The sequence below is a fragment of the Pholis gunnellus genome (assembly GCF_910591455.1).
Source record: "Pholis gunnellus genome assembly, chromosome: 8".
Classification (NCBI taxonomy): domain Eukaryota; kingdom Metazoa; phylum Chordata; class Actinopteri; order Perciformes; family Pholidae; genus Pholis; species Pholis gunnellus.
Genome location: NC_136534.1, coordinates 353,222 through 374,826, shown reverse-complemented (window position 1 = coordinate 374,826; position 21,605 = coordinate 353,222). Strand labels below are relative to the sequence as shown.

The window sequence follows — 21,605 nt, the reverse complement described above, 5'->3', positions numbered from 1 at the left end:
GCTGGCTGGACAGTCAGAAGTTGAAGCAGACAGTGAGGCTTCATTCTTCTGCTGCAGTGTGTTTATGTCTAGTCACCTACATAGATACTTCAAATCCACTAAGGATGTCACTTTTTCTCACCCAGCACAGAAAAAGTGCTTGCCAACACGTAAAAGATACAAGGTGATAAACGAAATGAATTGAATCATTTGCTATGGCCTTCACAGTTACCAGGGTGATAAAAGTCTGCTCGCATGTCAGCCATTCATACAGACGGCAGCATGAACGTATTACATGTAGGAGAGCTGCATGTTATACGTTCATGCTACGTTAACCTGTCACCTGAAACAGTTTGCATTATAACATACACACACTGCTGGAAGCACCATAACGTACTCTTTCTAAAGTCCATCAAGGAGAAATTAATCCATTTCAATAAAAGAAAACTTCAGATCTTGTCTCATAATCAACAGACATTGTGTTGATTACTATCTGTTCATCCATGGCAGCATGACATAAAGAGCTATCGGCTAAAGAAAATAAAAACAGTGGTATAAATAGTTTTAATCTTAATATCCAGACATTTGTCTGTGGAGGATGGAATCTGCCAAAAGAAAAGTACAAATGTACAAAAAAGGAAATAAATGTAGGCATTAATTAATTGATAAAATGTGACTTACATTGATATTTTTGTTTTTATTTGTTTCTTTGTCTATTTACCTTTGTATTGTAACCAAGTGGAACTGACGGGGGGAAATGATTGGGTCCACCAGACCGGTAATGGGGTGCACGGGCCCTGATTAGGTGAAAAGATGCACCTGCTGGCAATTTGTTCTGTTATGGATCAAAATCCATAATCCTAATACAGGTAGAAATGGTTTTGCGCTCACCATACCAACCTTGCAATATGAAGTCAAAAGGAGAACATCAGATCATCTGTCTGTTTATACAGTTGAGACGTTGGCCATTTTAACAGCACTGCAGTGGGTAGAGGCGGTTCGGATCCAAAAGGTCATTGTCTGTTCAGATTCTAGTTCAGCACTATCCTCATTACAATCATTCACATCCCATAGCAGGCAGGATTTAATTAATGAAATATATGAAACACTGTTCCGACTTAAGAATATGGGTATTTTAGTAGCATTTATGTACCAGCACACAGAGGGGTAAAAGGAAACGAAAGAGCAGATAAATTAGCAAAACAAGCTTTAGAAAGGCAGCACAAGACAGACATTTTACTCAGCAAAGCAGAAATCAATAATCAAAAGAAACATTATTAAGGAATGGCAGCATAGTTGGGATGTAGGAGAAACAGGAAGACATCTGTATGCTGTTCAGAGAGAAGTTGGCAAAGGGAGGCCATCTAGAAGAAGTACCATAGAAGAAAACATATTAACCAGACTGAGGATTGGGCACACAAGTCTGAACAAAACAATGTATCTAATAAATAAACACCCAACAGGACTATGTGAGCACTGTCAAGTACCAGAATCTGTAGACCATATCATTTGTCATTGCCAGAAATTCACACTTGAGCGAGACAGGTTGAAGAGGAGGCTGGGAGTTGAGGAACTAAACCTAAAAGAGGCATTAACCTTTGGGGCAGGACATTTACTACAATACGTGAAAGAAACAGGATTGAGCAAAAGAATTTAAATCACCGAAATGATGGATCTCCATTTTGTTTTAGTTTAGTTTAGTTTAGGTTAGGTTAGTTTAGTTTATGTTAGGTTAGTTTAGTTTATGTTAGGTTAGTTTAGTTTATGTTAGGTTAGTTTATGTTAGGTTAGTTTAGTTTATGTTAGGTTAGTTTAGTTTATGTTAGGTTAGTTTAGTTTATGTTAGGTTAGTTTATGTTAGGTTAGTTTAGTTTATGTTAGGTTAGTTTATGTTAGGTTAGTTTAGTTTATGTTAGGTTAGTTTAGTTTATGTTAGGTTAGTTTAGTTTAGTTTAGTTTAGTTTAGGTTAGGTTAGGTTAGGTTAGTTTATGTTAGGTTAGTTTAGTTTATGTTAGGTTAGTTTAGTTTATGTTAGTTTAGGTTAGGTTAGGTTAGGTTAGGTTAGTTTATGTTAGGTTAGTTTAGGTTAGTTTATGTTAGGTTAGGTTAGTTTAGTTTAGGTTAGGTTAGTTTAGGTTAGGTTAGGTTAGTTTATGTTAGGTTAGGTTAGTTTAGGTTAGGTTAGTTTATGTTAGGTTAGGTTAGTTTAGTTTAGGTTAGGTTAGTTTAGGTTAGGTTAGTTTAGTTTAGTTTAGGTTAGGTTAGTTTAGGTTAGTTTATGTTAGGTTAGTTTATGTTAGGTTAGGTTAGTTTAGGTTAGTTTAGTTTATGTTAGGTTAGTTTATGTTAGGTTAGGTTAGTTTAGGTTAGTTTATGTTAGGTTAGGTTAGTTTAGGTTAGTTTATGTTAGGTTAGTTTAGGTTAGGTTAGGTTAGTTTATGTTAGGTTAGGTTAGTTTATGTTAGGTTAGGTTAGTTTAGGTTAGTTTATGTTAGGTTAGGTTAGGTTAGGTTAGTTTATGTTAGGTTAGTTTATGTTAGGTTAGGTTAGTTTAGGTTAGGTTAGTTTAGGTTAGTTTAGTTTAGGTTAGGTTAGTTTAGTTTAGGTTAGGTTAGGTTAGGTTAGGTTAGTTTAGGTTAGGTTAGGGGATAGGTTACTCTGGTCCACACTCCACTACAGTAGGTGGCGGGAATGCACCTTTCACTGGATGCCATCCGCCATAAAACGAAGAAAAAAAAAAGAAGAAGAAGAATTCGTTCTGTTCTTTGTTTCCGCCGCCACGAGCGGGTCCGCTGAGAGTCCGTCTACTTTCTCTCCCGCAACAACCGGAGACGTAGCGTGGGGCCGCATTATAAGTTGCGTCGGGAGCGCAGTGTCTGGGAGGCATCCTGTGCGGAATGGACGGCGTGTGTTTGGGGGATGGCTGTTTTCAGGTATATATTTATAGTTGAATGTTTTTTCATTATGTATTTGTGTGCTGGAGAAATTGGGTACAATGAACTATGTAATGTTGTATTTGTGTGTTATAGAGCTTCCTGTGCAGTGCACCCAATGGTAGCTGGGGGGGGGGGGGGTCCAAGTGGGGGTGGACAGCCAGTGGGTTAAGGTAGTTTCTTTTGGGTTTGTTTTTTCTGTCTATTGGCAGTTATTTGTGATTAACTATGTTTTCGTTTTATTTCTTTTCTAGTATGTGGGACGCTGCCTTGGTCTTATGTTTCTTTTCTTTTGCTTTAATTTGTTTGTGGTGCCTATCCTGGCACATGGTCTGTGAACTCCTCCTGCCCGCCAAACCAGCTGCACTGGTTAAACCACATAGTTTTATTTTAATAAAAAAAATTGTAATTTTAATTTTAATAAAGAGTGATATTTTCATAACAACGCTGCCTCTTGCGTGTACATGCCTTCACGGTGTTTGAACCGGGTCTCTGTGGCAACGGGGTGCTACAGTATTAATTCCTGTATTTATCACTCTTCTATTTACGTCTCCCTTTTATTTATTCATTTATTCATGCATTATTTAGCATTTGCATTTTTACCCCTAGCCTCAGTTTTTATAGAAAAATCATGCAATATGCATTTGTACATATACAGAAAATGAGCCAGTCTGCATGATTTCTAACAACTTCAAGTACCTTGGAATATTCTAAGAAAGTCAACTTTGTTTCTCTGTGAGTGTTTTCAAGATAGTAGGCTATAAATCTCTCATTAAAAGTGTTCTGTCAAACCATAACAATACATAGGATGGTAAGCTGGACAGGCTGGAAACCAAAGATGATAAATAAAGAAAACAATCCGAGCCAGTTAGGGGTAACAGAGGGTGAGGAGGAAGGCTACCTACTCATCCTCTGTTTACCAGAAGCTCTAAACTCAGGATGTTACAGGATGTCTCTGACTGCAAACAATGTACACTGGAATTATCCTGTAGGCAGTCGACTTGCTCAATTCTTAAAAGACTACATCTTCTCTTTAGTTTTATGACATGGGAGTATTCACACTGTCAGTGTTGCCTTCATGTGGTGTGTAGTTTTAATATGTTGCTGAACTGGACAGTTTTCCACTCTTGTGGTCAATAATAAAATTGTGTTCTATTTTATTTTGTGGGGAAAATGCTTCCTACAGTTTTAAACAGCGTGACTGTGCCAGTCTGAAAGCAATATAAAGAAAGGTTACGCTTACTGAAATGTATTTAATACTTCGTACAAAAGCCTTTGCTGGTAATGACGGCTTCAAGACGCCTCCTGTATGGAGAAACTAGTCGCATGCATTGCTCAGGTGTGGTTTTGGCCCATTCTTCCACACAAACAGTCTTCAAATCTTGAAGGTTCCGTGGGCCTCTTCTATGAACTCTGATCTTTAGGTCTTTCCATATTTTTTCTATTGGTTTCAACTCAGGTGATCGTCTGGGTCATTCTAGCAGCTTTATTTTATTTCTCTGAAACCAATTGAGAGTTTCCTTGGCTGTGTGTTTTGGATCATTGTCGTGCTAAAATGTCCACCCTCGTTTTATCTTCATCATCCTGGTAGATGGCAGCAGATTTTTATCAAGAATGCCTCGGTACATTTTTCCATTCATCCTTCCTTCAATTATATGAAGTTTGCCAGTGCCACCATGATGTTCCCACCTCCAAACTTCACTGTTGGTTTGGTGTTTGTGGGGTGATGTGCAGTGCCATTTTGACCTGTGTGTATTATGGCATCCAAAGAGTTCAATTTTGGTCGCATCTGACCACACTATATTCTCTGTATATTTCACAGGCTTGTCTAAATGTTGTGCAGCAAACTTTAGACAAGCTTCAACATGCTTTTTCTTCAGCAATGGAGTCTTGCGTGGTTCAGTGCATTACTTATTGTTTTTTTTTAAACAATAGTACCTGCTAATTCCAGGTCTTTCTGAAGCTCTCCACAAGTGGTCCTTGGCTCTTGGACAACTCTTCTGATATTTCTTTTCACTCCTCTGTCAGAAATCTTGCGAAGAGAACCTGGTCGAGGCCAGTATATGGTGAAATGATGTTCACTCCACTTCCGTATTATGGCCCCAACAGTGATCAATTGGTTTCAGAGAAATAAAATAAAGCTGCTAGAATGGCCCGGCCAATCACCTGACTTGAATCCAATAGAAAAAATATGGAAAGACCTAAAGATCAGAGTTCATAGAAGAGGCCCACGGAACCTTCAAAATTTGAAGACTTTGTGTGGAAGAATGGGCCAAAATCATACCTGAGCAATGCATGCGACTAGTTTCTCCATACAGGAGGCGTCTTGAAGCCGTCATTGACAACAAAGGCTTTTGTACGAAGTATTAAATAAATTTCAGTAAGCGTGTTCAATACTTTTTCCCTGTGTCAGTCCATTTTATTACACATAACTTAATTTCTGATTTTATTTGTTTGGTTTTCTTTGTATGTATGGATTACTTGGGTTGTTACCGACATCTGGTGAAAAATGCATGTCAATAGCACCTTTAGAAATATATTTACTGAGAAAAATGTTGAAGTGTTCAATACTTATTTTACCCGCTGTATATCTGTCTCACTTTTACTCTCCATTGGTTATTGTCTCTGTCTCTTAATACTTATTTATAACGCCATATTCAACTATATTTAAAGATTGTGCGAAACAAACTTTCTTCTCTCTGTGTTGGCCTCTGTCAGCTGGTCCCAATACGCATGTCTGGCTGGTTGAGTATGCTCTCCCTAAACAAACCACGGTGTCTTGCTAATCCTGGGCTTCTGCCTTACATTACAGCCATCGATTTAAGACCTCCGGGCCTCCTAATTCATTGTGCTGTGGGTTGCTGTCAAACACTCCACCGCACACATGGTTTCCAGTATTACGCTGTACATTTGTGTGTGTTCAGCAGCGTCTGTCAGACATGGCAACACGTGTGGCTGTCAGTGCTGTGCGTGTCTCCCTGGTCCTGTGTAAGCGTATGTCAAACACTTCCACACACATGGCTTTCAGTAGTATATGAGGGGGATTGTGTTGCTGCTACTGTGTGTGGCTGCTGTCGTAGTGAAGTAGTGCGTGTAGCTGTGGGTGTCAGGGTTACACTGACCTGGCTTTTAAAAGTCTGATGCCTGTAGGAATATCAAAAATTCAAACTGATCTTTAAAGGAACACTCTCTGGAGTTTTTTTCCGATGAAAGCAGTTATAATGTGGCTCTGGAGAATCATGGTCAAATCTGACAATAGTGCAATGTTGCAGAGTGCAAAGGGTGATGATTAATGAAGCAGGTTGCTCTATATATACACAAGGTAGATGAATATGACAGTGTGTACAGTGTATACAGCTATATATATATATATATATATATATTTTGGTAATGATGATATTAAAATGTTTAAAAACAGTGAGTGTTTAGGCTATGAAATATATAATAAACGCACGTTAAATGCACATGACCTTGATCATTTTTCAGTGGCGGCTGGTTAATGGAGGGCGCTAGGGCCCTCTATGTATGTATTATATATTACATTACATTACAGTCATTTAGCAGACGCTTTTATCCAAAGCGACTTACAATAAGTGTATTCAAGAGAACTACTCATCACCAGAAGTCATAAGTGCATCTCCTTTTTTAAACAAGCATCTAAGAGCATAAACCAGAGCAAGAGTACAGTGCAGAAACAAACAAATATAATAAGTGCAACAAACTAATATGAATACAATAAGTGCTGAGTGGAAGGCTCAGGGTAGTACTTCTTGAAGAGGTGAGTTTTCAGCCTGCGCCAAAAGATGGGCAGCGACTCTGTTGTCCTGACGTCAGTGGGGAGTTCATTCCACCATTGTGGGGCCAGGACAGAAAACAGCCGTGACCGGGTAGATCAGCCGCAGAGACCTCTGAGCGACGGGGAACCGATCGCCCCGAGGCAGCAGAGCGAAGTGGTCGGGCCAGGGTGTAGCGCTTGACCATGGCCTGGAGATAGGAAGGAGCTGTTCCTTTTACTGCCCTGGATGCGAGCTCTTACGGGTAGCCAGTGTAGAGAACGGAGAAGGGAAGTTGTGTGGGAGAACATGGGGCAATCAAACACCAGGCGAGCTGCAGCTTTCTGGACAAGCTCCAGCGGTCTGATGGCCGACGCCGTGGCTCCGGCAAGTAGAGAGTTGCAGTAGTCCAGGCGGGAGATGACAAGAGCCTGGATTAGCACCTGCGCCGTCTCCTCAGTGAGGAAGGGGCGAATTCTCCTGATGTTGTAGAGCAGGAATCTGCAGGAGCGTGTCACCGATGAAATATTTGCTGAGTGACAGTTGGTCATCCAGGGTCACACCCAGGTTCCTCACAGTCCGAGTTGGCATCACCATGGTATCGTCAATGGTGATGGACAGGTCTCTAAGTTCGTCAGTCGTGTTGTTGTGTGATAGAGCAACAATTTTCGTATTTGACTGAGGTGGGGAGGATCTGTTTTGAGTCCCTCCCTTTCTTTTATAATAATTTAGTTTTCATATTTGCTGATAACCGAACACACTCCTTTTCGTTCCCAACACTGAGTGGAGCCCAACAAATGCACGCCCTGCTGCTCCATTGACCCAACCACACTGATCCTGACCTGCTAATTAGTTCAATCAGGAAAAAAGATAAATGTTTATTATTAACAGATGATATGTGATGATAAAAAGTCTTTACAGAGTCTTTGGTGCTTGGACTCTACAGGGAGATTTGTATTCGAGGGGTGTCTGCCCTGAGCAGCAGCAAGATGACCCCCCCACCGTGGAGTACTTATGTACATACCTGCAAACTTGTCGCTTTTTGGCGAAATTCGCCGTTTTGTATCAAAATATGTCATCCACGTGAATCGTGTAGATCCATAGTTTTTTCGTTTGGGGGGGGGTCAACTGGCCAATCAGCGTTTCTCAGATTGGAGTGAGACGAGGAGAAAAGGTGATGTTGTGATCTTTGCAATAAAACATCTTTGATGTGATGCGTTGAGTCTTGGCCAATCAGTGTTAAGATGTCTACACCGTCTTCCCAACCTGTTTATAATGGAAAGCTAGTCAGCTTGATATAACGATAGCTAATGTTAGTGGATTGTATTGGCATTAACGTTTAAGGTACGTTATGTACCGTTACAGTTCAGACTTGCTGGGTTAAGGCAAACGTCCACTGCATGCAAAACTTTGTCGACTGTTAATGTTCATTTAGGAGGAAAACACGTAACGTGATGAAACATGCAAACTCCCCCGTGTTCCAGTTCAGTTCCCGTGGTCACTCATTAACATTAAACCGGAACACCGGCGGATCTGGTTCCAGGTTGTTTTTTTTAACTCAAAGTAGAATTTGATCTGTGTTGTTATATGACTAAAACTTTTGAAAATGAGATCTCGGTCTCAATGGATTTTGTTTAAATGGAGCTCAAGCGCAAGTTCAGTCAGGAAGACACTAACGGGTAATCTCTGTCTCTCCTCTCCTTGTAATTACTCTATCAGCTGATTGGGGGCGTGCACTTTTAACTATCCAACCAGATGCGGCACAGTTTCCTTAAGCCAATCATATGTGTGCGGTCAACTTTAAAAGTGTTCTCTGCTGCTGTCAGTTGTCATTTCAGCTAAGCAGACGCGACCCTCCTCCACCCCAATCACCTCCAGTCAGCATCACATTCATGCTCCTGATTCATCATCAGATTGGAGCAACTCCCTTCACCACCACCACCAGTGTCTGGACTCCAGGGGGGATTAGGCCTATTGGACCGCAGTATCCCTACCCTCGGTGATAGTACTTCATGATGGAGTCCAATCGCCAAAGACTTTGCACTTTTCATATTTGCATGTGTAATAAATCATTGTTAAACTATAAAACAAGTCTCTCCTGATTGAAATAAAGGTTAATAATAATATTGATTTAAAAAAAAAAAGAAGCTAACTAGCAAGCTATTCAACTAGAGCTGAAATACTGATTAATGACTGAATAATAAATTAGTTAGTAAATGTCTTATCAGTTAGTTTTCTTCTCAGAGTACACCAGAATGCTACTTAAAGCTCAAATTTAAAATAAAATTCTCCCGGGGCAGCATGCCCCCGAACCCGCCGACAGGGTTTCGGGTTCGGGTGCTTGTCACCTTTTTCACCTCTTATGAGTTTGCAGGTATGTACTTAGCTAGAGCTTCATTTAGTTACCGCAGCAACCTACTTCTTTATAACCTTGGCCACAGCCACCCGCCACAGCCAACCCAGTTATTACACAACTGAACTGGGTAGAGCCATGGCCTAGCCCTGCTGGGGTCAAAAGACAAGCAGTAGACACCATGCACACCACAATCCCCAGTTCATCAAGGAGCACAAAGGACCATGTAGCTGTATCATGCACAGAGGGGAGATCAGTTGCAAGACTACCGACAGACACCCCTCCCTTTTCACCAGTCCTGCATTGTTCCAGCGAGCACAGACCCTAAAAAAAGGAGACCAACATGTCCAAGACAATGGACAGAGCATCAACCATGCTGCCACCTTATATGTCCTTGAAACTAAGGGCATTTAGTTCATTCTGACTCTGAGCTGAGGTCAGTGCAAGCTGCAAAGCTGTCTTGAATGACAATGCCTTCAGAGCGTTCTGATTGGCCGCCTACGCTTATGCAATTTTTAGTTGGTGAATGCATGCTCGTGATTGGAGGAGAGTATTACCCATAGAGTGCAGTAGAGGGTGGAGCCTGTGTGAGTTAGAGCCTAAATACAATTGGGCTCTAACTCTAAGTCTCAGCTTTCCTTATACTGGGACCCCATTTTTAGAATAGGCAAAAATAACACATATATATTGCATGCAAAAATCTGCATGTTTTTTTTATTCCAAACTGCATTTATACACTAGCATAAAGTGTGCCTGTCTGTAAAGGGAAGATGCGTGTGTACCCATAGAACCCATTTTCATTCAAATATCGTGAGGTCAAGGGACCCCTATGAATATGGCCGTGCCAGTCATTCCCTCGCCTACATTTTGAGCGTTATTTGGCCTTCTTTACGGCAAGCTAGCATGGTTGGTACCAATGGATAGATATACATAAATATGCTAAATCAGCTATTCTTTCTCCTTTTTTGTAGATGTCATTTCTCCTACACACTTCAACCCATACTTCAGGCGGCTGACGTTTGATGTGTCTTCCTTGGAAAAGAACGCCTCCAACCTTGTGAAGGCTGAACTTCGGATCTTCCGTCTTCAAAACCATGGGGCCCGAGTGTCTGAGCAGCGCATCGAACTCTACCAGGTACAGACACGTTCCACTGGTCTGATATCAGGAACTCCCAGGGATCTCTAACAATGATTCAAGAGATACTTTTGAGATTTATTCAGGCTAGGAAGGATTTTAACTAAATCAATAGACTAAATTGGCATTGTTGTTTTTACATTTTTGTTTTTGATTGTGCTTTTGTGATTTTCCCTCACTTATAGACTTTTAAGCAACATAAGACATTTCTTTAACATAATGTGGATTGAATGAAGTCAAACTTGATTTTGTCAATATTAATCAGACTACAAACTGAAACCAGAATGTTTCAGATACCAACATCTTGTCCCGTTGCCAACAGATTCTGCATATCTGCAATCTGAGTTTATGCTTACAGTTAAGAGAGATTGTATACTAACCTTACATGGCGAGACTTAAAAAATACCTGAGGATAAGGTCAGGGAAACATCTTTTGTGCGGTTGGTTGTTTGTTTTGCAGCTAGTGTTTTGCAGTTTTAGCTAGCTATCTCCCGGCAGCTAACTAGCTAGCTAGCTAAAACTGCGACACACTAGTGACAGAACAAACACCACGTGTTATATCACCACCATGGTCTGTGTTTTTTGTCCGTCTTTTTGTCATTGGTTTTATGTGGGGGAAAGCTAGTTAGCTCTCTACCGGGAGATTTGTTTTTAGCGATGCTAGCTACCCTGACAAAAACATGATGGCAGACGTTCAATGCTACTTTGGTTTTGAGGTTGTGAACCCAACCACTCACAAAATAGTGTATGTCTTTAGACCAGTGGTATTCAATTGAAGTTCAACGAGGTCCAGTTAGAGAGGATTTCCTCATGCAAAGGTCCAGAACATCACAATAATATCTGATGATTCAGTTCCAGATATATTGAAGTAGCCAACAGTTGTATTAACGTCTGTATGTAGTCAACAAACTGACTGTCAAATGAAATAAAGAAAGTTCCATTGAATAATATCTCAACAATCAAATGGTGATGACAACACCAGATGCAGTGGTTCCGTGACGTGGGTAACATGAGCGAGAAGCTTCCCATTTAGAGCATGGGCACAGAGGGGACTGTTTAGTGGCTGAATGGAGATTCTGGCTTGGAAAACAAGATTGGCATCGATGAAGCTCTCATCCGCTCCAGAATCCACCAAGGTACGTACGGGAAGAGACTGTTGGTTCCATATGAGAGTAGCCTTAAGCTGCATTCTGGTCTGTGGAACTGAAGAGGGAGTGGTTTGGCTCACCACTATCCCCATCTCTACTGATGAGCCTCCTCTTTTGGCCGCTGGGTGCAGGAGACCAGAAAACAGCTTAGCCACAGTAAATGCACAATCCCGCTTTGATCCTCCGGAGAACCTCTGCCCCTGAAAGGTGTGCTCTGCCCAGCTGCATGGGCTCCTCCGCTGGCGAGAGGGGAACCAGGAAGAGCATGGAACCTAGAGGCTGGGCCGTGGCTGGCTCTCACGGGAGGAGGGGCTGAGCAAGGGGATGGTGAACCTAAAGAGCGGCTAGGCCTCTCTCTCCGAAGTTCACCAAGACGATTATCTGGTCTGATAGCAAGGGAGATAAAAGCATCAAGACTCTCTGAGTCATCCCTAACAACTAACTTGTCTCTCACAGGGTTATTAAACTTTCTGAGAAAAAAACCCTGGGTAAATACTTCGGTCCACACTGAACCTTGCTTTATAGTCCCAAAGTCAATAGAAAATTCCCACGAGAGCACCCTGTGAGGCGAGAGCCTGACGGAGGAAATCTTGGTCTGCTGGGTCCATAGGGGCCAGATCGTTGGGTGGTGGACCCAAATGCAGACACAGACCAGGGAGTAATGAGTGAAAAGATTTAATTCCAGGAGGACAATGGGTAAATGTGGTGGAGCAGCGGGGGACCGAGGACAAGAGGGCGAGGGTGGGGAACCGGGCAGAACCCGTTCCTCGTAAGTTGCTAACTGAGTTAGCCGGATAATTTTCAGGATGAGATTACATAAGTGAGGCTTTTTGGTTCCTCAAAGCAAGTTTGGCAAAATCACCATAGCAATACATTACAGTCATTTAGCTGACGCTTTTATCCAAAGCGACTTACATTTTAGATGCTATCATACCGTAGGCACAGCTACAGGAGCAATTTTTGGGGTTAAGTGTCTTGCTCAAGGACACATCGACTTGCAAATAGTGGTGCCAGAGCCAGGGTTTGAACCACCAACCCTCTGATTGAAAGACGGCCCTGCTCTCCACTCAGCCAGTGAGCTGGATAAGCTGCCACTCCCCCGGAAAAAAGTGTCAGCTCCCTTCCTCAGAGATCCATCGATGAGGAAGCGATATTAGTTAGATTAGCGTTTTATAGGGAGAGAGTTCTTCGAGATCATCAAGATCCGTTACCACATCATGATGACTTCCTGTACGAGCGCTAATGATTCTGCCGACAAGAAATCATTTATTTACAAGACCTTCTCGAGCCATACATTGAACAACACACGCCGCAGCCGAGCATTGACTGTCTCTCAGACTGGATGCAGAGCCTCGCACTTTTTTGTGAGTCGTACATTTTTGTACAGTGTCGGCGATGTGGAGAACATCGGGAAAGCCGCTGCATGCCGTGCTGTTCATAAAGTTTATTTGGCGCTTAAGAAACTTCTGGATGTGTTCATTACATCACTATGGCAACATGTTGTATTGACTCATCATTCTGAATAATGTTCGTGTGCTTAGTGTTTACTTGCTCCCATGTCCTCTTGATGGCTGGTTGAACTACATGATGGTTGAAAGCACTCATAATGATATGACAGTATTCTTAGTACACCATAGATATCATTATTGTAGAACATGATTAAGGTGGACTCATGATAACAATAGAGAGAATCACACACAATTTATTTTCACTGCTTATTATGAATAATACATACACACTGATCCGCCCATACACAGATTCACACACATATATTCAAACTCCTAGTTCTATATGATAATCTACACATACATGTATATACACACATATATAGTACATGATACATAAGCGCATACAGTACATATATCCTCATAAGTATCTATTAATCTCTTTGGGCTTGTTTTTATCTACTTATTCTGAAAGAGTTGAGATAATTATCTCATTGGATGATGCATTCCATTAGGCCTACTGCCAGCAGGCACATTTAAAGAAATATCATCTGATTGATTGAGGTGATGAGGCACTTGAAATTAACCGATACATTTTCCCAACACTTACGCATTTAACTTGTCCGCGATATTTTGCCATGCTTCTTGTGGCGGTGTTAGATTTCGCCATGATTATGGTCTTGAATTCCTCATATGAGTTCATGATCATCTCCTGCTCGTCAGCGGAGAAAAAAGAGGCTCTTTCTTTGAGTTGATTTGCCGTTGTACTGTTTGAAAATCATGGTTTCGGTGATCGACGCTTCCCCCTTTTGAAGTAGAATGGGCACGCGAAATTATCCTGTTACTGAAGTCTGGTTCGAATTAACGAGACTGTTTGAGTGCGGATCAGCCTTTGAGGAACCGATAGCCTGACAATCAATCATTGGGTTAATTTAAGCTGGATAATAGGACATTTGATTGACTTAGTTGAACCACGTACGACCCCGGGTCGGAGCCACGCCCACACCACACACATACACACACATACACACAGAAAACACGGGAAAACAGGAGGCACGGCCTGGTCGTGACACATTGTACAGTCACCAGATATATAAAACGAATTTTCACTCATCAAATTGCTTTAATGTTAACAAATTACCAAGGTTTTCCAACTGTGCCTGCTGCTCTTTGGTATTATGGTAACATGGATTTCAGCCAAAGAGCTCCTTCCCTTCTAAAAGCTGTATTTCAGAGTAATTTGTCATCTATTATTTAGTACTAATAATTATTATTGCCGCTTTCTTGTTAAATGACATTTGATTGATTCAGTGTAGGCCACACATAGACACTGCACACATGAAAAGCAAAATGAAGTTATGCAATAACTTTATGAGAGACATGTTAGATCTGCTGGTTCTATGACCTCAGTGTTTGTCCTCAAATGCATGTGTCAAAGCTTGTCAAAGCACAAGTTTCATGCTATATTGTCATTTAAAATGGTCAATACACTGTAGTTAATAAACAGGATCTGGGTTTCATTAAACAACTTTTAATGAACAATGAATTGCTCCTGAACAAACTCGCCTTTTCATCTTCAGATCCTTTAAGAAAAAGTACTAAGGCCTACTATCAATATAAAAAATAAAAAGTACTCGTATCGCACTGTGAAAAAACTCAGTAGTTTGTCAAAAGTAAAGCAATTTGAACCGTGAAAGTATGTTTTCTATGTTATTACTATTGTTAAGTATTGTAATACAGACCCGTGTTGTGAGCAGAAACATGTGCAACGCTATTTAAGTATGGGATGGAACTGTTATATTGGGTTTGCTTGAAAGTGATTTTTATGCAGTAGAAAGTAAAGATGTTGAAGCACTCTACTGTATACACAACCCAGAGGATAAATCATTTATTTTATTTTATGTAGAATAGTTAAAAGTGCAAACAGTAAATAAACTTGAAAGATTTTACATGGGATAGCTTAGTGGCTTAATTTTCATGACAACAGAGCCAGCAAGCAATAAAATCAAAGTTCAATGTAAATCAACTCCTTTTACAGTCGGACTCATCACAAGTTTTAACACTACAGCCTGAAACTTTCACTCAAATAGTTCAAGAAGCCTTAGTTGAATAAATAAATGTATGACATAATGAATAATTACATACAAATAATTCAGTGTGCCAGTTTATTCACGATCAACTGTGGGAAAGTGGCAGAAATATCACTTTATGACAGTTATATATTATGTTCATTATTTAGAATATATTTCTTTTTTCTTTAATTTAGCTCTCCATGAATTGATCGCTAGAGCAAACGCGTTTTACTTTGAAGGCGAGCTGTCTCTGTTTCCGACTCTCAACTTCCTTTACTCAGTTTCATTATTACAATTGGTTAATCAGTGTTTCCCCTAGGCTTACAGCTTTGGGGGGGGGCTGAACTGAACAATTATTTGAACTGTACATTGAACTAAACATCGGACAACTGTGGGCTCAGATGATGCAAGGACAGTGTTGCCTGAAATGAAATGCATCATCGGCATTGAAGAGCCAAACATGTTATTGATCAAATCATAATAGAATAAACCATTTTCACCTGCTGTCAAACTTCACTGGTGCTGAAAGGCTATTCTGTGATGCTCAGTGTGTTTGTCAAGTTTGTCCTTCCTGTAGGACTGGCAGGGAGACTATAAATGGCCGGGTCTGGTTTCCTCTCACAACTGCCTGTTTATGCTGTCTACATATTCGACAGAACATTCCTAAAACCAAAAAGAAAACTGAAATAATCCCCTATTCATTCTATATGTACTGTATTTTATCCATCTATCTATTTATTTATTGACTTATCAAATCCTGTCATCCAGTGGTGACTGGACTTTACCACCATGGGAGCGTTTAGGAAATGCAGATATTGTTGTCTGCTTTTCAGGTGGTTGACGAGACATATTTTCCGACGCTCGCTCTCTGTCTGCTGGTGAGAGTGTGCTCACCTGTGTGTGTGCGCACGTGTCTATGTGTGTATGTGTGTGTGTGTGTGTGTGTGTGTGTGAGCAACGGGGTGGAACTCCACCAAATGATATGGCTGAAGGAAAAGACGCCACGCATAAGCCTTTGATTTGGGTTTTGGAGTGAGTGGAGAAAGGTTAGGGGGTTATGATCAGTATATACCACTAAAGGTCTTACTCCATCACCCACGTCAACCTCAAAATGTTTCATTGCCCAGATCAGTGCCAGTGCCTCTTTTTCAATGATGGAGTAATTTATCTGGTGTGAGTTGAACTTCTTAGAAAAGAAACTCACCGGGCACACCGCTTCCATTATCCTGCATTAATACAGCCCCAACTCCCACCTTACTAGCATCCGCATACAGCAAAAACGGCTGGTCCATCTGGAGGGCTGCTAAGACAGGGGCAGAACACAACAACAACTTGACAGTCTCAAAGGACATAAACTGTGTCAGTGCCTTTACAACAGACTTAGTGGTAATGTTTCTGAGAGGATATGCAGCTGGATAGCATGTATCCTGACACATCACTGCAAACAAAAAGTTACTAGCTTTGGAGCGTGGCAAGGGACCAATACAGTCAATGATCAGATGCTCAAATGGTTGTTCAGCAACTGGAATAGGATACAAAGGAGCAGGCTTTATTATCTTATTTGGTTGTCCAGTCAATTGACATACATGGCAAGTTTTAATGAAAGCAGAAATGTCTCTTTTCAAAAGAGGCCAGTAAAAGTGACGCCTAACTATCATAGGTTTTTCTTACCCCTAAATGACCTGCAACTCCATCATGAGCAGTCTGAAGTACAGCAAGTCTTACACTAGACTAAACTAAACTATTTGTAAAGTTTCTTCCCCCATAAAACCCTCTCCCTGGGGAACCCATTTTCTCACCAACAGGCCATCTTGGAGAAAATAACCATGGGCTGAACTCTCCACCTCATCATCCTGGAGAACCTGGTTGTACAGAGCCTGAAGTGTGGGGTCATGTTTTTGCTCTTTCAGAAGGCCTGCAAGACACAGGCAAGGGGAAAGCAGGCACAGGAAACTAAGACATTCTTTTCTTCTCTGAATGTTCAGAACTGGAATCACCACTGGCCTGGCTCATAGCACGTGTCACTGCACAGGTGGGATGTACAGCAGAAGGTGTTTTGGAGGACTCAGACTCTTCTACCTGGGAGACTAGAGTATCCACTGACACATCAGGCCACACCCGATTGCCAGCCAGGTCATTTCCTAAGATGACCTGTACTCCCCCCATAGGCAACGAAGGGCGCACTCCCATGATCACATCACCTTGGACCAGATTTGAGACTAGCGTAAAATTATGCTGTGGGGCAGAAAAGACTGGCAAACCCATCCCTCGGACCGCAACACTGGAACCAGCGTCTGTTTCAGGAGAGAAACTCAACGCAGATTCCAAAATAAATGATTCCAGAGTCCGTGAATCTCTTAATATTTTTACAGGTACTTTTATCTCACTTCCTACCAGTGAAACATAACCATCAGACATAAATGCAGCATAACCAGGGTCAATCTCCTGATGAGCTGAGGAAATTGTCTGTTCTTGATCCAAAACTGGAACCTCAATCACTGACTCTGACGAAGAAGGTTTCGTGTGTGCCTGCACGGCAGCAATGACACGGTCTCTTTCTTCAGCATGCGAAGACACAGCAGCCCCAGATGATTTTGCTGGTAAAAAAAACAGGCTTTCATTTTTCTTTTAATATTAGACACTCATTTCGCCAGTGACCCTTGCCAAAACAATAATTACAGACACGATTGGGGTCCATCCCTCCCCGTAAACCCCGGTCTGCTTTAACTGAAAATTGTTCTGTCCCTTCTGACCAAAACTTACTGGAGTTAGCTCCCACATTACACTCTCGGAAGCCAAAATCTCCACGACCACGGTTCTCACCAAGAAAGCCTTTATGAGTCAGGACAAACTCATCTACCAATTTAGCAGTATCTGTAACCTTGCTTCCTTTCCTTTCCTGTAGGTAACAACAAGGTCAGGCAAAGCATTTTTGAACTGTTCAAGCAAGATTAATTCCTCAAGGTCGTCCATAGTATTTACCTGTGAAGGTAAATAATCACCAGCGATTAAAATGAGTGGTTAAATCACGAGCAAACTCAATGGGAGACTGCTTTTCTTTTCTGAGTAATCTGAACCGCTGGCGATAAGCTTCCGGTACCAATTCATATATCCTAAGTACAGCAGCTTTAACCAACTGGTAGCTACCACTATCAGTAACACTCAAGGCTGAAACAGCCTCCTGGGCCTTGCCAGTGAGCACACACTGAAGCAAAAGAGTACGCTCAGCATCCGACCAATTTCGTGCCTCTGCTAAACATTAGGGAGGAAGGGACAGGCCGGTACAAAGAGGGAGAACTGATAACATGCACATTCATCACACACACTTCCTCACATCTATACACCTGTTAGAACCGTTTGAAACATTTCTGCCTCTGTGGAGGCCCTCGCACCTTCCCGTGTCTCGGGGTACTGGCGGGACCTGTAACTTCCTGTTACCACTAGGTGGCGCTATTACTATAATTCTAAATAAATACCCTGTAAATGATTCTATACATTGTACATTTAAATGACTCCTGGGACTCAATGGTGAACTGCACATAATTTTCTTCCTTCTCATATAATCCAGGATGAGGTAAAAGTGATCAAGTAAAACTAACTCTCCTTCGAATGCCAATCAATCATGAAACAAAATCTGCCTTCTTTCATCACAAAAACATGTCTCTTTTCCTGTCACGTGGGTGTCAGTTATGTTTGTATGGTTTCTAATGTGTGTATTACATGTACCAATGTGTCATGGTCAGCTTTATCTTTTTAGTGGGAGTTTAAAACGCATTTTCTTGATGCCATAACCATAGCCTCTTTTTTTATCACAGCTCAGCTGTCCTTCTCACAGCCCTAGCTGCCTTCGCTTGCCTTTTCCATGACAGCCTTACCATGCACCTGCTATGCCTCTTTAGTAGTAAAGCCAGTCTCACCACGCACCTGCTACGCCTCCTCAGTAGTGTTTTCTACAAGACTTTGTTAAACCAAAAAATGTAAACCAACACAGTGTGATGTTGATTTTCTTAGTTCTGTTTAAATGTGCTCATACAAATATGTATAAAAAATTAAAAGCATGCAAATATAAATGAGAACCTAAGACATACCATGGTGCAGAAGTACAAAGGTATTTAAAGGACAATGAGGGTTACAAAGTGACAGTCACCCAAAGGGGTCAAACAGTACAATAATCGAGAGCTCTGATTCTTTTCTCTATATAATGTGTGTCTGAGCTTCAGTGTCTCCTCTGTCAGGTTTCCCACACCAGTCTTAACAGGAGATCTCAATGAAAGCAGCAGGGATTGTGTTTTACACATTAGGCAGAGATGAGCCAACATAAACACATGGTTCTGAAGGACAAAATAACAGAGGTCTGTCCAGCATCTGGTTACACTCTCGCTGCTACTCCCAGACCTGGCCAATCAAACAGAGAGAAAAGAGCTAGCTGCTCGAGCTCAACCAACTCTCCTCCAAAGCTACTGTGGCTGCTTGTGTGTCTTCTATGTTGATGTATTATGTTATGACTGCTGTGCATGCATTTGCTAAACCATAGACTATTATCCAGACTTCACTCAGCAGCCGATATTTGGATGTGAAACACTACAGTAGCATTAAGTTAATCAAAAGAGAGCCTTCCATCATTGATATCTGCTTCCATTCCGGCTGTGACATCCCCATTTGATGGGATATGCGCATCTACTGCTGCCTGTATCCAACACTGAGGATTGTACTACAAAGCAGGATTTGGGGTTAGCGAGTTTACTACAGGGTTAACTCTGGGTTTGTCCTATGAAGGTTCACTTCTTACTGGGATAGATCGCCATGGTTATTTACCCTGATCACCTTGTCCTGCTGTTTAGATTATGCTGGGCATGTGACACACACCAACAAACACATCTAGCACTAAATTACCTCAGTGCTTCATGGCGACAGGACCACTAAGTCAAGCTGGAAAGATAGATAAATAAAGTGACAGGACTTCCACTATGAGATATCAATGGGATATAGTACAGACATTTATGGTCCCCAGAGAAAAATCCTACTGACTTTACATCTAGCTCTTTTTTTTTAATTCTGTGGAAAAGTGAGTACAAAACAAGTGCAGACACGTGTTTAAACACATATACAAGCTAAGAAATGATACAAAGTAAGACAGGGATGAGAACAAAGGGGACATAAGGACACTAAGGACAATAACAGGTTTAGACTGAGGAGTATAAAAGTGAGAGGTGGGGGTCCAGCAAAATGTATGTGTGTGTGTGTGTGTACATTTGAGTCTATATATGTGTGATCAGTTTGATGGATGAGTGAGGGGTGTCGATTGAGGTTAGGTAGTAATATGGGATATAGCACCATCTGTACATAAATACACAAATACAGTACATGTACACAATATCCCTATACATTGTATGTATGTATGTGTATATATATATATATATATATATATACACACATACATACATATACAGTATATATACATACACAAGAAAAAAACTTCCACTAACCACTGTGTGGCGCTAAACAACGCGCGTCAACATGCATTATGTTGCTCTATATCAAGTGTAGACAACAAGTAAATGTCATGTGAATCAGATATTGTTTGTCAAATAACTCTGATTTCCTTTCGCCATTATGTGGCGCTTTGACTTAGATGGAAAACTGGCTTGTAAACATCCTCAGGCCATGACTGTTATCAAGCATGGCAAGTTTGGGACAGATTTCAACAAGTCCAGTGGAGATACATCAACTTGCTGTTTCATGGGGAGTCACGTAAAATGGCCCCCACGCCACACCATTCAATTAAACGTAAAGCTTTTGATAGCTTTTAATCACAAAGGTCTTTAGATTGAACTGACCAAATTTGAAGTGGATCCACAAAATTCCCTAGGAGTTCGTTAAAGTATAGCGCAAAGAAATGGTAAAAAATGAATGGAAAATTCACACAAAAATCAAAATTACAGACATATATACTAGACTTGTATAATTTAGAGCATAGTCTTAAAATACTTTTTTTTAAGTCGCCATGTGATACATGTGACTACTAAATTTCAAATTTACTACTAAATTGAATATTAGTATGGGGCACTGTCAAGGCAATTTTTTTATAGAAAAGGCAAAACCCCATACGAGTTATTTATTTTTATCACCTTTGATACATGTGCAAAGTTCCATGACTATTTGGTCATCCTAAGCCACAGAAAAGCTGCTTCCTTTTCGTGATGAATAATCCATTGCCACGTCAACATCTTTTGACGACAACTCACAAAAATTCATGATGAAGTATCATCAATGTCATAAGGCTTACCTCACAAAATTTGAGGTTGATCAAATTAATTGGCTAGTAGGAGTACATCAAAGTATAAAGTGTGTTATTTCCTTGTGCCACTAGGTGGTGCTAAGACTTTGTGAACATTTTGGAATGGAAATGTCCTCAAGCCTGAACTAGCATCATGCATATCAAATTTAGGGCAGATTGGACTATGTACCTTGGAGTTACAACAACTCCCTCTTTCATAGCGAATGGTACAAAATGGGAGCGAACATCAAGGTCGTTCAATGAAAACTCGCCATTTTGAAAAATCTTCATCATAAAGGTCTTTAAATCGCCCTGACCAAATTTGATGTTGATCGCATAAACTCTGTAGGAGTTTGTTAAAATACAAAGTCTGAAAATGTAGTTTAATGGGAGTCACATAAAATGACGCCACACCACGGCTACGCCATTCCACCAAACGTAAAGCTTTGTACTCTGATAAAGTCCCTAGGAGGAGTTTGTTAATGTATA

At 41.0% G+C, this 21,605-nt stretch overlaps 1 protein-coding gene across 1 annotated transcript in view; it reads left to right on the top strand.

Annotated features, from left to right (window-relative positions):
* tgfb2 (transforming growth factor, beta 2) overlaps positions 1-21,605 on the top strand; it is an 81,564-nt gene that overhangs the window by 47,505 nt on the left and 12,454 nt on the right. The window contains exon 2 of the mRNA XM_079164037.1: positions 10,011-10,174. Coding sequence (XP_079020163.1) covers positions 10,011-10,174 — 164 coding nt within the window. The remainder of the gene's footprint in view (positions 1-10,010; positions 10,175-21,605) is intronic.